Source organism: Jatropha curcas, chromosome 8 (assembly GCF_041381405.1).
Source record: "Jatropha curcas cultivar XTBG-Jc1 chromosome 8, XTBG_Jcur_1.0, whole genome shotgun sequence".
Lineage (NCBI taxonomy): Eukaryota > Viridiplantae > Streptophyta > Magnoliopsida > Malpighiales > Euphorbiaceae > Jatropha > Jatropha curcas.
The window spans coordinates 7,412,105-7,428,556 of NC_143158.1; the positions used below are offsets into that span (position 1 = coordinate 7,412,105).

A 16,452-nucleotide genomic window follows, 5' to 3' on the forward strand; every position below is an offset into this window, starting at 1 on the left:
ATGCACAAAGCATACACACTCATGCATAAAGCATACCCATTCAAAGCCCTCCAAAGAAGGCCTATCGAACTACGTTGACTTTGATCTTCCATTCAAACGGAAGTACGCAGGCACGTTCGGGATTTAACCCCGAGCGGCAAGTCGAAATCACTCAAACATTTCATTAATCCATCATTCACCTTGCAAAGCATTCATTCATCGGTTAGTTCATCAGCATGACATAGTCTCGGGATCCATCTCGGGTTCGTAGATTGTGCCTTAATCATTGGGATAATTAATCTAGTAACTAGGTTAATTAAAAATGGAGTCACTTAGGGTTTTTTCCTAGTTTACCCTAAAATAATTAAACAAGGTGGCGACTCATACATTCACGTGCATTTCTGTCCTTAGTCACATGCATTCATATGCCAGTGATGTTTCGGGGAAGGGGTTCACAATATATATATATATATATATATATATATATATATATATATATATATATATATATATATATATATATATATTAGTTACAATTTATTTATTTAAAAGATTTAAATAAATCATTGTAATTTATTTATTTATAACCTAGGGTTTTCATATATAAGGTTTGAGATACAGTCTAACTTCGTAGTGGTTGTTCATAGCCACAAAACTAAACATAGAGCATATGATAGCTAGCACTATCATACATTCTAACCCCTCAGCTCTCTAAAATAGTTTTAGAATTTTTAGATTGTCCATTCGTGTAGATACTAGTAAAAGCTGAACACTTGAACGGCTTGTGGTTTGCAACAACCTAACCGCGTAGATCGAAGTTTCGATGAATCTGAAAAGAGGTATTCTTATAAACAATTTTATTGCTTTAATCGTTTAAACTTATCCATATTGGTGTAATTATTTTGTTATAATTATCTTATTTCGCTGTGTATTATTGATATTGAAACTAACAATAGTTTACCAAAAAAAAAAAAATCAAAGGTTAAAATTAGTACCTCAGCCATTAGTAATAATAAAGTGAGAAGTTTTCGATGTAGTAATAGCAAAGAAACTCTTCATAGTAGAGAGCTTTTAATGAATTATTGATAATAAAAGCAAAAAAACAATCCTTGATAGTAGCCAAAGAAAATATAATTATTTGATAAATTAAATTTTCAATTGAATTATAATTTAAATATTTGTCCTTTATTGTCATAATAATAGATGTAATATTAAAATCAAAGTATAATAAATTTTTAAACTAAAAATATGCAATAACTTAAAAAAAGAAGCGTTAAATGTTAAAAAAATTACTATCATGATTTAAATAATTTTTTCTTACAAATTAACAAATTTATAGTAATTGAAAATTGATCAAGAAATTTACTTAGCATATTAAGGATAAAATAATTAATACCTTCAAGAGAATGATAAGACAAAAATAGCTAATAATATTAACAAAGCAACCAAAAGAAAATATGAAGAAAAGCAAAAAATTTAAATTTATAATTTATAAATTTAATTATTTTTAGATTTGTAATATAAAACAGTTAAGTCCTTTTACAATACGATTTTCATTCCCAATTAAGATTGGATAGAATTTTTCGGTTATGAATTCTAATATATATTTGGTTTGATATTAATAATATATATATATATATATATATATATATATATATATATATATATATATATATATGTAGTTTATTTAATTAATTTATTATTAGTATGGATCTTATATATTTGATTAGTTTATTACATTTTGTATTAATTTAAATATTATTTAATACTAACTAACATTTTGCATCTATTAATTATCAAGAGGATACAAATTTCAATAAACTAATACAAACTATATTTTCAAAATTCAATGATGTTTATTCCCTATTTTTTTTATTCCCTACTTTTTTTCAAGCTAATGAATTTATTTGTTCAAAAGAAAATTATCTTTATTTTTTCAACCAATAAAATTAAAATTTTTAAAATTTTATATTTTTACCAGATATATCTTATATAATATAATTTATTATTCTATCTAATAGAATTTATATTTAAATAGGAAATTTATATCTTTAATAATTAGATTAGCTTTATTTTTCAATCAATAAAATTAAAATTCTTAAAGTTTTATATTCTTACCTTGTATATCTTGTATAATATATAATATAATTTATTATCTTATCCAATAGAATTTATATTTAAATTCAAAATTTATATCCTTAATAATTAGATTAGCTTTATTTTTCAATCAATAAATTAAAATCTTAAAGCTTTATATTCTTGTCATGTATATCTTGTATAATATATAATATAATTTATTATTTTATCCAATAGAATTTATATTTAAATTGGAAATTTATATCTTTAATAATTAAATTAGCTTTATTTTTTCAACCAATAAAATTAAAATATTTAATAATTTCCTATTTAGAATTAGATTAAACTTCCTATAGTTGGTAGAACATACTTAATAAATATAAATAAAAATTATTCTAATAATTTTGTAAATATAAAAAGTTAAGATTATACTTACCGCAAGAAAAAGACATGATTGAAATCTCAATACTTCCAAATTAGCAAAATTTGATGTAATAATTTTTTATAGTCAAAAGCAACAAATTCATGATAATCAAGAAGTAACAAATTCTTGATAGTCAAAACTCAAAAGTAATTAAAACCAAAGATATATATAGTGGTATGATATGACAAAATCCTAATTAAAATAATATTAAAGGAGCAATTCTGAATTAGAGTGAGATTAAATTTATAATATTAATATAATAAAAAATAATGAATTGATATCAAAATTAGAATATGATTACATGTCAAAAAAAAAAGAATATGATTAAATTCAAATTCCTAATTAAAATGAGATTAAATTTATAATATTAATAACAAAGAGCTAACAAAATATTAATCTTATAATTCAAATAAAATTTAAACTTTTATTAATAAAATATAAAGTGCAAGCATACCAAAGTATGTGGCAGAGAAGAAATATGCAATAAAAATAGGTTCTGAATTTTGGTTATAACTTTAGCAATGGATAAAAATTCCGTTGCTAACCCGTTTGTAGAACCAACCTAAGCCGCGAAAGAAAAAATCAAATGTTATAACTTTAGAAACGGAAAAAATTACCGTTGCTACCACGTTTGTAGAACCTTTTGTCAATTCTTAGCAACAAAAAAATAATGAAACAAGATTTGTAATGAATAAAAATAATATGATTAAGGAAACTAATACAATCAATCTAATTAAAAAATATTAGATAATTTTAATATATAAATAAAATGAAAAATTTCATAATTACAGTTGTTGGGTTTCAATATCAATAATACGCAGCGGAATAATATAATTAAAACAAATTAATCATACCAATAGGAATCCATTTAAACGATTAAAACAATAAAAATTGTTTAGAAAAATACTTCTTTTGCAGATTCTTTGAAATTTCGATCTACGCGACTAGGTTATCGCAAACCACAAGTTGTCAAAATGTTCGGCTTCTAGTAGTATCCATACGAACGGACAATCGAAAAACTCTAAAACTATTTTAGAGGGTTGAGAGGTTAGAGCGTATTGTAACACCCATCGCCCAATCCCGAGAGACTCGACGGTGGATGCCACGTTCGATGATGGAGACACTGTCCTAACTAACATATAGATCATATAATCATATTATAAATTAGAAGTGACTACTTTGCTGCTTGAAGACCAGAAGAGTAGCATCATCAGAGCAGATGAGATTATTTTAATAGTAGATATAGTTTTATGTAATTAAGAATCATGACATGTATAATATTACATTTATGATGATTATACTATTGAATTATAATTTAAGTATGTTATTATAGATTATTTGGTGTATATATTTGGAGATAAACATAGACTTATTTAATGGTTGGATATAGAATATTTTTAAGATAGTTGGCATGATTAGTTCATTTGGATTTGATAGATATGACGAATGCATTTAATTGATGGTTCTAAAAATGCTATTGAGGAATTATATAGATATGAAATTATAAAAGTGTGGTTGTGTTGTGTTGTTTATTTGAAGTTGTTGGAAGTTTGGAGTTTGGATTTGGGAGTGTTTTGGTATTCACATTTTTAGTGAGATAAGTTTTTAAGGAAAACTCTTGCAGTTTTTCTGTAAGATATTCCCAAATTGTTTTTCATGAAGTAAATATACATTTTAATAACAAAATATTATTTGCTAAATTTGTGAATACTAAGTCACTCTAATTCATAATATGATTATATGATCTAAATGTCAGTTAGGACGGTGTCTCCGACACCAAATGTGGCATCCGCCGTCGGGTCTCTCGGGATTGGGCGGTGGGCATTACATGTATGATGGTGCTAGCTTCTAGGCTCTATATTTAGTTTTGTGGCTATGAGCAACTACTCCCGGTTGGACTATATTTTAAACCTTATATATGAAAACCCTAGGTCATAAATAAATAAATTTAAATAAATTATAATTATAATCTATGCTTGCCTATTTTTTTATTTAAACAATTTAAATAAATAAATCATAATACATATAGTAATAGAATTTTCAATTTAATCAATTATATTTATTTATTTAACTATTTAAATAAATAAATCATAATTAAAAATATTAGGTTTGTTTAATCAAAAATTTATCTTAATAAATTTTAGACATAAATCAATTAAGTCAATACTTAATAATGTAGGAAAAATTGTAATTCAATATAAATTACAATTTTGTCCTTAACTTCACAAAACTTATTTGTAATCAAGTCATACTTGATTCAATTTCTCATTTTCACTTTCTCATATCCATTCTTATGTAAGTGACCTTAATAATTTCAATTTCTCATTTATAAATCTAAATTATAAAAACTATAAATAAAAAATATTCTATTAATTTGTAAATAGAAAGAGAGTTAAGGTTATACTTACCGCAAGAAGAAGACATAATTGCAAACTCAATAATTTCAAAAGCTTGATGTAAGAATTTTTGATAGCCAAAAGTAATTAAAACTAAACATATTGATAGTGGTATGATAGGACAAATTTCTAATTAGAATGAGATTAAATTTATAATATTAATTTAATAAAAATAATAAATTGATATCATAATTAGAATAGAATTAGTAATGATATTTTTGTTAATTCATAAACTTAGCAGGGGCATTTTAGAAACTTAATGTTTTTCCGTCTTTCGTACTTATATATATATATATGTGTGTGTGTGTGTGTGTAAGATGAAACAAAGAGAAAGTTCAAAAACTCTCTTTTGTTCAACATTCTATTTTTCTTTTTGTAGAAAAATTTAATTTTTCCTTATTTTTCTGCGTTTTGATTGGTCAACTTAATGAATTTTCTTCAACTTAATGTCTATTTAAATACATAAAAGTTTAACCAAATTTGCTTATGTGACATGCTATTGTGAAACTTAATTGGTGATGTGGAATTTTAAACATATAATAATGATAATTGATAATTTTAAAACCTAATCTAACCTAATCTATTTACTTTCTTTTTTATGAACTTCTTGATTGGATAATGCCTTTAAATATTTGATGACAACATTAGTTAATTAATACTATCTCAATTTCTAAATACTTGTCATATTTAAAAAAGTATTATATTTCAAAACATTTGTCATATTTGTGATTTCATAGAGTAATATGTTTTTTTCATGTTTATCCTTTATATATGACCAACAATTAATGTTTGAATTTCTCAAAAATTTGGTGTTTGAATATATTAAATTAAGGGTAATATAGTTAATTTACTCAATAATTTATTATAATTTAGACAAATTTATTGGTTTATTAAGAGATGTGAATTTCAAATGTGACAAGTATTTAAAAACGGAGGTAGTAGTAATTAATGATTGATAATAATTTGAATAATCTGTATAATTATTTAACTATATATATATCTATATATTTATACCAGTCGAAATCTGAGTTCCGCACGCAATTGTTATATTTTTTAAAAATAAATATCATCATTGAATTATGTTATTATTTTTAAAAGTTTTTTATTTGTTAATAAAAGAATTAGAAATATTCTAAATAAATTTTTGATTAATAATAATATTTAATCCTTATTTATTTGAATATTCAAATATTAAATTATGTTTTTATACACTCTTATCTTTCATTATTATATTTGGATAGATAGTATATTTCCTTATGTTCATTTGAAAATCACATTCCTATCTTCACTTGATTATATATAAGAATAAAATATTAATAAAAAAACATTAATTAATTTCTTTCAAATCCTATATATTTTACTGATATTCCTATTTTAGCAATCAAAATAACACTTATTTTTACTAAGTATTTTATAAGCATTAAAAAAATATTGATTTGCATCTTTATAATTTTCAAATGACAAAAATTTCCTTGAATTTTATTAGTAATTGTATGATGATGCAAATAGACATAATATACCATTCTTTTAAACATATTGATTGTTCTATATATAATATATACATGTAAGGAACAAAAATATACACATTCTTGAAATGGAGTATCAATGTATAATATTTATACCTACTACGGAATAATTTCTTAATTTGGTGATAAACAATTAAACTATGCACTTTACCTCCAAACTAGCAGCATGCCGTATTATGCACAGTAAATATCTTTATCTATAATCTTAGAGATATTGTGATAATATTTTAAAATATAAAATTTAATTAAGAAAAATTTATAATTTAAATTATTTTTTAATTTTATATTTGTTAATTTTGTTGAAAATTATCTAAATTAAAGAACATCTATTTCAAATTCAAAACATTAGGCTAATTATATAAAAATTAATATCTACAATAAAATTGAAAGAAAAGGAAATATATATTAAAAATCATTGACTTTAATTTATTTTTGAATTAATCATCTTTCTTAGACGATATTAAAAATAATAAATTAAATAAATTAAAATCAAAAATAGAAATTCAATCATAGACTTATATATCATTCTTAATGATAATTTCATATAAACCGCCTTCTCTTATGATTTATCAAAATTTTCCTAATTTGATAGAGTAATAGAGATTAGAAGAGAAAAAAAAATATCAATGTCGAAAAGAAATTATATAAGAATTATTGAGATTATAAAAAAAAATGATCTTACCAAAGCTCAAAAAGTGCTCTCTATTTATAGTCTAGTAATAAACAATTAATGGCAATTCAATATATTATCATTAATACTAATAAAAAAAACTATATATTGCAATTTTAAGACATATAAATATTGAAACGTTTAGATATTCATTATTAATAAAACTATTGATAAATATTTTCACCATTAACCTTCTCTATCATATTTTAAATATAAAATTTTTATTTTCATTCGTAATAATAAATGATAATTATAATTGATTATAACGATATTCAATGTTAATATTATAATAATATTAATTTAAAGATAAGTTATAATACATATTAATATGATAAGCAACATCAAAATTATGATAATTTTTAATTAAAAAATAGATTATATTATTATAATAACTTAATTATTTAATACATATTAATATGATAATTGAATGACAATTAAGACCAATATTATGTAATTTTAATTAAAAAAGATAGGTTACAACATTATAATAATTATAATTATTTACTAATATGTATTAATTATGATAATTGAATGATAATTAATATCAATATTTATAAACTTTAAGAGTCTTATGTGGCATTATAATCTGATGTATCATTACCAAGAATCTTATGTAGTAAGAGCAAGGGAAGAACATTCATTTAAGAAGTGTCACATGTCAACTTCTTGGAAAAAAATGCTTGCTATTGTTGACGCGTGTTTTTTATGCCCCGCCTGATCCAATGATGATACGAGTATGAATGGGTCAATACCATCTAGAAGTCTTTTAATCCAAGGATTTAATCAAAAATAATAATAATAAACAAATAAATAAATAAAAGTAAAAAATAAAAATAAAAATAAAATTGCATCACAGCAGCTGTGTGATGCAGCTGTGCAGCATAAAAATATATAATTAAAAAAAAAAAAGGAAAAAAAGGAAAAACGCGTAGCTACAGTAGCTGTGCTACTGTAGCACGCGTTCCCCTAACTTAAAAAATAAAAAAAATAATAATAAATAAAAAAAAAAGAGAAAAGAGGAAAAACGCGTAGCTACAGTAGCTGTGCTACTGTAGCACGCGTTCCCCTAAAAAAAATAAAAAATAAAAAATAAAAAAATCTGCTACAGTGCACTGCTACAGTGTTTGGTACTACACTGCTATAGGCAATACTACAGCACTGCTACAGTGCTTTTGTACTATACTGCTACAGTGCTTTGTACTACACTGCTACAGTGTCCCAACCTCTATAAATAACCCTCTCTCTCACAATTTTCACACACTACACTTCTACACCACACTTCTACACTACACAATCTACAATCTATAATTTCTATTACACTTCATAATATTTAAATTTCTTTTCAAAAATTCTTATGAATTAATTTTGAAAAGAGATTGCTATTAGATATTAATTTTAGGTGAATTAAAAATATAAAAAAGAGAAAATAGCAAAAATAAATATAAAGAAAACTCACTTAAATCCTTGAATTTAAAGCTTCTAGGAGATTAAAAAGACTTTTGATCCATTCATAATCCTCAATCTGAGTATCAGGTAATTTTCTTAACATTTTTTTTACATATTCTTGTATTTTTATTATTTTTATGCTTTTAGTAATTTATATTTCTTTAAATTATATTCTATTTATATTTGGTCATTTTATATTTTCCTAAGTTATATTTAAGTTGTATTCTTTTTACGCACTGTTTATTACTATTCATCATACTGATTATATATTTATCCATATGAATTTTATTATTTTTTTGGTTGAATGCAAAAATTAAAATTAAAAAAATTAAAATATGAGTTAAATATTGAGTAATAATTATGGATGGTTTTATTTTTATTAGTTTATGGACTTAATTTTTCATTCGATTTATATATTTTTAGATCCGGTTTAATTATGTGTTTATTTATTTCATGTGTTTATTTATTTGGACTTTACAATTTATTTTTAAAATAAAAAAATTAAATTAAATTTGTAGATTTATTAATAATTTGCATATTCAGAAAATAAAAATAATTATAATGCTTAGAATTAAGTTTGTAAATTTATTTATGTTTAAAATTAATTTACATGTTTATTAATAATAATTTGTATATTTAGTGTTAAATAATAATTATGTGTGATTTTATTTTTGTAATTTTTGTATTTAATTTTGAATCGGTTTATATAATTTTTTGGATTCGGTTTGTCGCCCGCCTTGAACCATAAGGCAAGAGCGGGTTATTTATTTATTCCATTTAATATTTTTGATTTGGTTTGTCGCCCGCCTTGAACCATAAGGCAAGAGCGGGTCTTTTATTTATTTGGTTGAATTGCTTTGATTTAATTGGTTTAAATTGAATAATTGTTATGTGATAATTAGATTTGTTTGGGACGATTAAATAATTTTCCAAATAGGAACTCGGTCCGATTTATTTGGGTTGGGTTCAAATAAATAAATAATTTGGCTTTTCTAACTAAAATAAATTAGAAATCATAGGTTAATAATAGAGGCCGGTTTTCCGGGCGTCGGCTTCCAACGGGCCGGCTGAAACAACCCGAATTTTTATTTTCAAAGATTTTCCAATTAAATTTAATGAATCAACAGCCTGGAAATTAATATTAATATTTTAGTGCGAATACTGTGAGAAACCGGATCGAAAACCGATTGAAAAAGCTGAAAACCAGTTAAAAATCGATGATTTGGGCCGAATCGAATCGAACCGAACTGGTTCGACCCAAACCATCTAGAAAATTCTTTTTTTTCTTATATCCAGCGCTGCACCTTCATTTCTCACCCACCATTTCTGCGCCACCTCCAGCCCACCACCGCACCACCACCTCCTCCTTTCTTCCTTTTCTTCTTTCTTTCTTTCTTTTCTTTTCTTTTCTTTTCTTTTCTTCTCCTTCCTTCTTCCCTGCGTCTATCTCTGTGTGACTGGCGAGAAACAGCAGATCCACTGCGCGCCGCCCAGCCCTCGCCGCCTCTCTCCACACCGCCAGTCGACCTCCGGCCACCAGCCCCATTTCCGGTTAATCGAATTCCGGCAACAATATATTAGGTATAATTTAGTTTTAGTGAATGAAATTAATTATTTGTAGGTAATTTATTTAGTTAAGTTAGGGTTCTTGAATTTATTTAGTTAATTTATTTAGTTAATTGATTTAGTTTAGTTAGATTAATTTTAATAATTTTAGTCGATTTAGTTAATGTTAGTAATATTAGTTAATTAAATTAATTTTATTATTTGAAGTTAATTAATTTAGAAATATTAGTTAATGAAATTAATTTTATTACTTGTAGTCAATTAGTTTAGTTAAGTTAATGTTAGTAATGCTAGTTAATTAAATTAATTTTATTATTTGTAGTTAAGTAATTTGGTTAATTTAATTTGATAATTGTGAGTAGTTAACAGTTTTATAATTTTATTATTGATTTAATTAAGGTAGTTTAAATATAATGTTATTGTAATGTATAATTTGGATTGTGTGGTGATGTTGAGATTGAAGGAGGATGGGAAAATGTTGTTTGATTAATTGCCCGACGGATGGGCCGTATGGATTGAATATTTGATAAATTGTTGATATTTTAACAGGAGGATAGTCCAACTTTTAGGGGAGATGCTGCCGAAATTTCGGTAGGAATTAGATTATTTTTAGAACTCTAATAGATAGTACGAATTAAATTATTATTGTTAGTAATATTATATTATCAATCATATTATTCTTATTAATACTATTATTATTATTAATATTAGTATTCTTATTAGTATTATTATAAAATATTACTTAACCTTTTATTTAAAGTTGATAAATTAGAATAAATATATAAATTAGAAAACTATATATATATATATATATATAGTTTAATTTAATAAGTGAATTAAATGACTGGTAACCAAAACTAATAAACGAATGTGAAATATAATTTTCCGAATTAGAATTCTTACTTAGAATTTTCTTGTTTATTTTAGAGGATTATAAAAATTCAAAAATGCGAGGACAAAAGCTGGAAGCATGTGGCTAAAAAGGCAGTCCTTTTAAAGGACAATAAAGAACTGTGAGTAGTGTTAGATAACTAGTATCATCCGCTTGCATTCATGCATTCACGGCTAAATGCTATCATGCATTATTTTGTTGAATTATCATACTGTGATGCACTATTTGTTGATATTAAAAATTGTTTGATTATTTGTGTTGTGACTATGCTGTGCTTTGTTTGTGTGGAATTGGGATGAAGTGGGTCACCATGGGTTTGTGAGACCGTTACCGTTATATGGATCCCGATTATGATTACCGTTACCGTTATATGGATCCTGATTACCGTTAGCCGGGTAAATGGGAGATCGGCGCCCCCGTGTGCACCTACCGTTACCGTTAACCACAGGTTGGCTTCTTTATTGGGCGCACCGGATAATCTAGATTTGATCGCAGCCCGCAGGGTGGCCTCCTGTTGTGAGCGCCTGATGATCTAGATTTGATGGAGACGACCGGGTTGCCTCCTGTTGGTATAAAAAAAAAAAAAAAAGAAAAAGAAGAGAGAGAATGGAAAAACAATGAGAGGGCTGGTCAAGTGAGGATTAGACCGGTCGGCCAGAATGGGGGATCGGCTCCCTGGTGCACACGTGAGAGGATGGGCCATGTGGGAGGACGGCTCATCGGGGGTTTCGGTGACTCCACTGACTAATTTCCACGTGATGTGATTATATGAAGGTGATAATAATTGTGATTGCTGTTGTATTGCCATTTGTGTGATAAACTGCATGATCATATACTAAATCGGTGATCAGATAAAAATATTTTAGCATCTGTGTGATTGTGTGGGGTGAGAGGGTTATCTAACCCTACTCATTGAGTTTGGCGCTCACCCCTGCCTACTTATTTTTTTTTTTTCAGGTAATAGAAGAAAGTCCTATGGAGTTGAAACATTAATTATAGAAGACTGTTAATGAGAAAATAATGAAGTAAATGTACAGGTAGAGTTCCGCAATTGTATTCCAACTGGGTTGTAAATGATCAAATAGAGTATAGACATTTATTATGTGGGTTGTACTTTGGATATATTTGTGAAATAAATTATTGGGCCTGAATCCATAATTATGAATAGAATGTAAGATTTAAATAAGTTAGGCTTACTACGGGCTTTGGGGGCCTTAAGCCCACCCAGGTCCTAGTGCCGGTCCGGCCCACGGAAATGGGTCGTGACACCGGCGTACCCAATTCCCTTACCCAGAATCACATTGGTGTGCCTGACCAGTATTTTAAAAAAATTTGGCCTTAAAACAAAATTGGGTTTAAAATGAAGTCATTTTTATAAAAACGGTCCCATTGCCTAAACAATGGGTGGCGACTCAAAATTGTTTATAAGACCGATTTATCGGCACCATATCCAAATAAAAAATATTTTATCCAAAAACCACAAAAAAAAGATGTTTTCGGGTCCTTCGGGGGGATTTTCGGCGAAAATAGATTGGCGACTTCACTGGGGACACAACCACTAGTCCCCGATTATTTTTTAATTAGATGGTTGTGATTAGGAATTAACTCTAAAAACCTATGTTTTCTAAAAAAAAAATAATAAAATTGGTTAGAAAGCCGTTGGAAAATTATTTAATCGTCCGAATATGTTTAATTGCTTTCCTTTTCTTTCTAGGATTTTTGCATTCATTCGCATTTCTCTCTTCTCACCTCATTCTACCCATGCTACCCTTAGGTACTGGTGTTAAGTTTGACGGTGGATCTAGCCTAAACCATGCGATTTAGGTGCATCCATCCGAGAATTAACATTACTACCAACCGCAAGCCTAGTACCTTAAAGGTGCGTCAAAAGGAGTAGGCCCAACAAAGCCCGAATCCTGTTTGCGGAACCCAGACTTTGTTAAGCCCAATAAGACTAAAGCCAATGCATATAGTTGAAAAAAAACCTTAGTTACTTCCCCTAAGGTGTACCCGATTCTATTTGCTGTTGTTATGCCACATTCATTTCCGAGAGTTTATATGTACAGTTTATATCGTCAATCTCAAAACCCCCTGTTGGTTGTCGAGATTAGACCAATTCCTAGGAAACAGATGTCGGAATTTATACCAACAGAATTCGTGTGTGGGAGAAATAAGGTTGGAAGGCATGCATTTCCCAACTCCCGTTCCCCTGTATGATATAAACTGTACATATGTTGTGTCATTCATGCGTCATTTAATATTTTTTGTTTCAGCCATACATTAATAAGAGCCAATTTTTGGTACGGACGTTTGATCTTGATTTTGAGACGGGACCTCAAATTCGTTTTGAATAACATAATGCAATCGTTTATAGTGAATTGATACCCAAAAAAAAAAAGAGAGCTATAAGGGGGGTTGAGATTCCTTTGAATTTTCACATATCCCACATTATTTGAAAATAAGCGTGAGATTGCAAAAAAAATTGTAATTAATCAAAATAAGATCCTGCTTGGGACCATTTGTTCCAAGGCAAAAAGTAAGGACAAAAAAAAAAAAAAAATTTCCGTTTGGAAATTCTTTCATTCCAAGGCAAAAATTAGGGACTTGAGAGAAAATAGCCGACTGTAAAATCCAAAAGGAATGGTCGACGACAGATAATGCCATAAATGTTTTAGTGCAAAGTAAATAATTGCTATGTTATTCATACTGAATTTTAGGTCCAATCATAATAAAACAAGATCTTATTTCCATACTGATCATTAGCACATTAGATTTGCATTTCTCATCCATGTGCCTATATTCTTCATGCATATAAGTGCAAAGACAGAAAAAAGGCAAAGCACCATTCACATCGTCTTCTCAAACAAGAAAAGTAGATGCCTTACAGCAAACACAGGAGAATTTGCAGATCACAGTTTTTGACATGGGACAACAACTGCACACGATCCAGGCAAACCAAGCATGCATGGAATGGAAGTGGATGAGATATTTCCAAAAAAATAAATAAATAATAAATAAATAATAAATAAAAATAATAATAAAAAAAAATCTTTTTTACTCTGTCACCTTCAGGTTCGGGAGGCCTAGGGATTTTCTGTCCTTTGTTTTTCATTTCTTTTTAATTTCTTGTGTGTTTTATGCATGTGCATTTTGTATTTTATGCGTGTATTCTCCCACGATGAAGACATTGTGTCTTTCAAGTGTGGAAGAGAACTATATTTTCATTTCATTTCACTTATAAAAAAAAATCGATTGACAAAAAATAATAATAAAAAAAAAAACTTTGACGAAAAAAAAAAGGGTCAACTTCATTGCCTTAGTTCAATGTTTTAGTCTCTACATGTTGATTGGTTCGTATTTTGCTTGTTGAGATAGAAGTCTTGAATAATATACCATGATTAAGAGATTTAAATGCTTTTATGAACTTAGTTATTAAGATATGACATATAAAATATTTCTTTGCAAATATTAATCTTTAATTTATCTTTGACTTTAGAGAAGCATGAATCCTAACTTAAATGAAGAATAGGAAGGAAAGGGAAACTAAAGTCATAATACTTGTATGTTTCAAGTCAATAAAGGATGAGGGTATTTTGAAAAACAAAAAAAAAATAATAAGATGGAGGGAATAATAGAAATCTGTTCTAAAACGAAGTGGTACGGAGCATAAAATGCAACCACTTACTATTTACATTCCCACACCTCTCCATATAAAAAAAAAAAGAGAAAAATGTGGTATGGAGCATAAAATGCAATCACTTTGTGAAAAAGAAATAGGTTACCTAAAAATACCTTGAGATAAGAAGTAATACATAGTGTGCCAAAATTGTCCTAAATACTTCCCATTCTACATTCTAAGGAAGGAGGATTGCCTACCTCATATTTTGAATGACTAGATTTTATATAACTATATTGAAATTTTAGATGTCATATTCATTTATACCACTTGGTTCATAAACACTTCAATCTCTTATCTTTGGTAGATTACTTAAGAAGTCTAAATCAACGAGCAAAAATAAACATGATCAACATGGGTTCAAAAAAAAAAAAAAAAGTTTTTGCTTAGGGACAACAAAAAAATGCGTAAATTTTTGTCCTTAGCTAAATAATCCACTTTAATGTGCTTTCATTTCTTAATCCAAGGCAAGCCCAAGTGCTAATCCAGCAAATAATTTCAAAAAAGATTTTGTTATTGTCTTTTGATTGTCTTCAAGAATCAATAAAGAGAAAACTGCTGGGATTATTCGTTGAAAAAATAATAATAATAATAAAATTTAAAAAAAAAATTTCAAAAAAAAGAGCAGTCATCACTTTGGTTGGATCATCAAACACCGATGGTCATCACTGTGAACCCCTTCCCCAAATATCATAGGCATGTGATGCATATGATGAATGAGAAGAAATGCACGTGGGTGTGTGAGTCGCCACCTTGTTTAATTATTTTAGGGTAAACTAGGAAAAAACCCTAAGTGACTCCAATTTTTAATTAACCTAATTATTAGATTAATTAACCCAATGTTTAAAGCATGGTCTACGAACCCGAGATGGATCCTGAGACTATGTCATGCTGATGAACTAACCGATGAATGAATGCTTTGCAAGGTGAATGATGTAATTGGACCAAATGAAATGTTTATGTGATTTTGATGATTTCGACTTGCCACCCGGGGTGAAATCCCGAACGTGCCTACGTACTTCCGTTTGAATGGAAGATCAAAGTCAACGTAGTTCGATAGGCCTTCTTTGAAGGGCTTTGAATGGGTATGCTTTATGCATGAGTGTGTATGCTTTGTGCATGATTTTGTGTATGCTTTGTGCATTTTGTGTGTATGCTTTGTGCATTTTGTGTGTATGCTTTGTGCATGATTTTGTGTATGCTTTGTGCATGATTTTGTTTATGCTTTGTGCATTTTTGTGTGTATGCTTTATGCATGATTGTGTGTATGCTTCGTGCATTTTTGTTTAGGCATTTTGCCAAAAAATCGATTGATTCGATTAGTCGTTCGTCGCCAAAAAAGTTGGTTTTAAGGCATTTAGCCAAAAATTGGTTCATTTTAAGGCATTTTGCCAAAAATGTCGATTTTACGCGATTTGTCGCTAAAATGGTTGATTTTACGGTTTTAAGCCGAAAATGGTTGATTTTAAGACATTTTGCCAAAAGATTGATTTTAAGCGATTTGTCGCTAAAATGGTTGATTTTGGGCCTTTGGCCGAAATGTGTTGTTTTAGGCAATTAGTTTGCCAAAATGTGCGATTTAGGCTTTAATGCCACGATTATCGATTAATCGGGCGTTCGAGCTTAATCACAATTTATTGTCGAAACGTGATTGATTAAGGCTTTTAGCCACAATTATTGATTAATTGGACTTAAGCCAGATTTATTCGAAATAAGGCAATTGAACCGTAGCTATTAATTAACTAGGCTCTTTTAGCCAATATTGTCGGATTTAAGGCTTTAATACCACGATTATTGATTA

The 16,452-nt window shown here is 27.6% G+C and overlaps 1 protein-coding gene and 1 long non-coding RNA gene across 2 annotated transcripts in view; both read left to right on the top strand.

Annotated features, from left to right (window-relative positions):
- Nucleotides 1-782, top strand: part of LOC149494114 (uncharacterized) — a 1,464-nt gene extending 682 nt beyond the window's left edge. Inside the window, exon 2 of the mRNA XM_089724955.1 lies at nucleotides 732-782. Coding sequence (XP_089581081.1) covers nucleotides 732-782 — 51 coding nt within the window. The remainder of the gene's footprint in view (nucleotides 1-731) is intronic.
- An 8,855-nt stretch (nucleotides 783-9,637) lies between these two features.
- LOC149494115 (uncharacterized) lies at nucleotides 9,638-12,097 on the top strand. Its single transcript, XR_016322031.1, has 3 exons — nucleotides 9,638-10,098; nucleotides 11,011-11,096; nucleotides 11,933-12,097. It is a non-coding gene; the product is annotated as an uncharacterized LOC149494115 (long non-coding RNA).
- The last annotated feature ends 4,355 nt before the right edge of the window (nucleotides 12,098-16,452 follow it).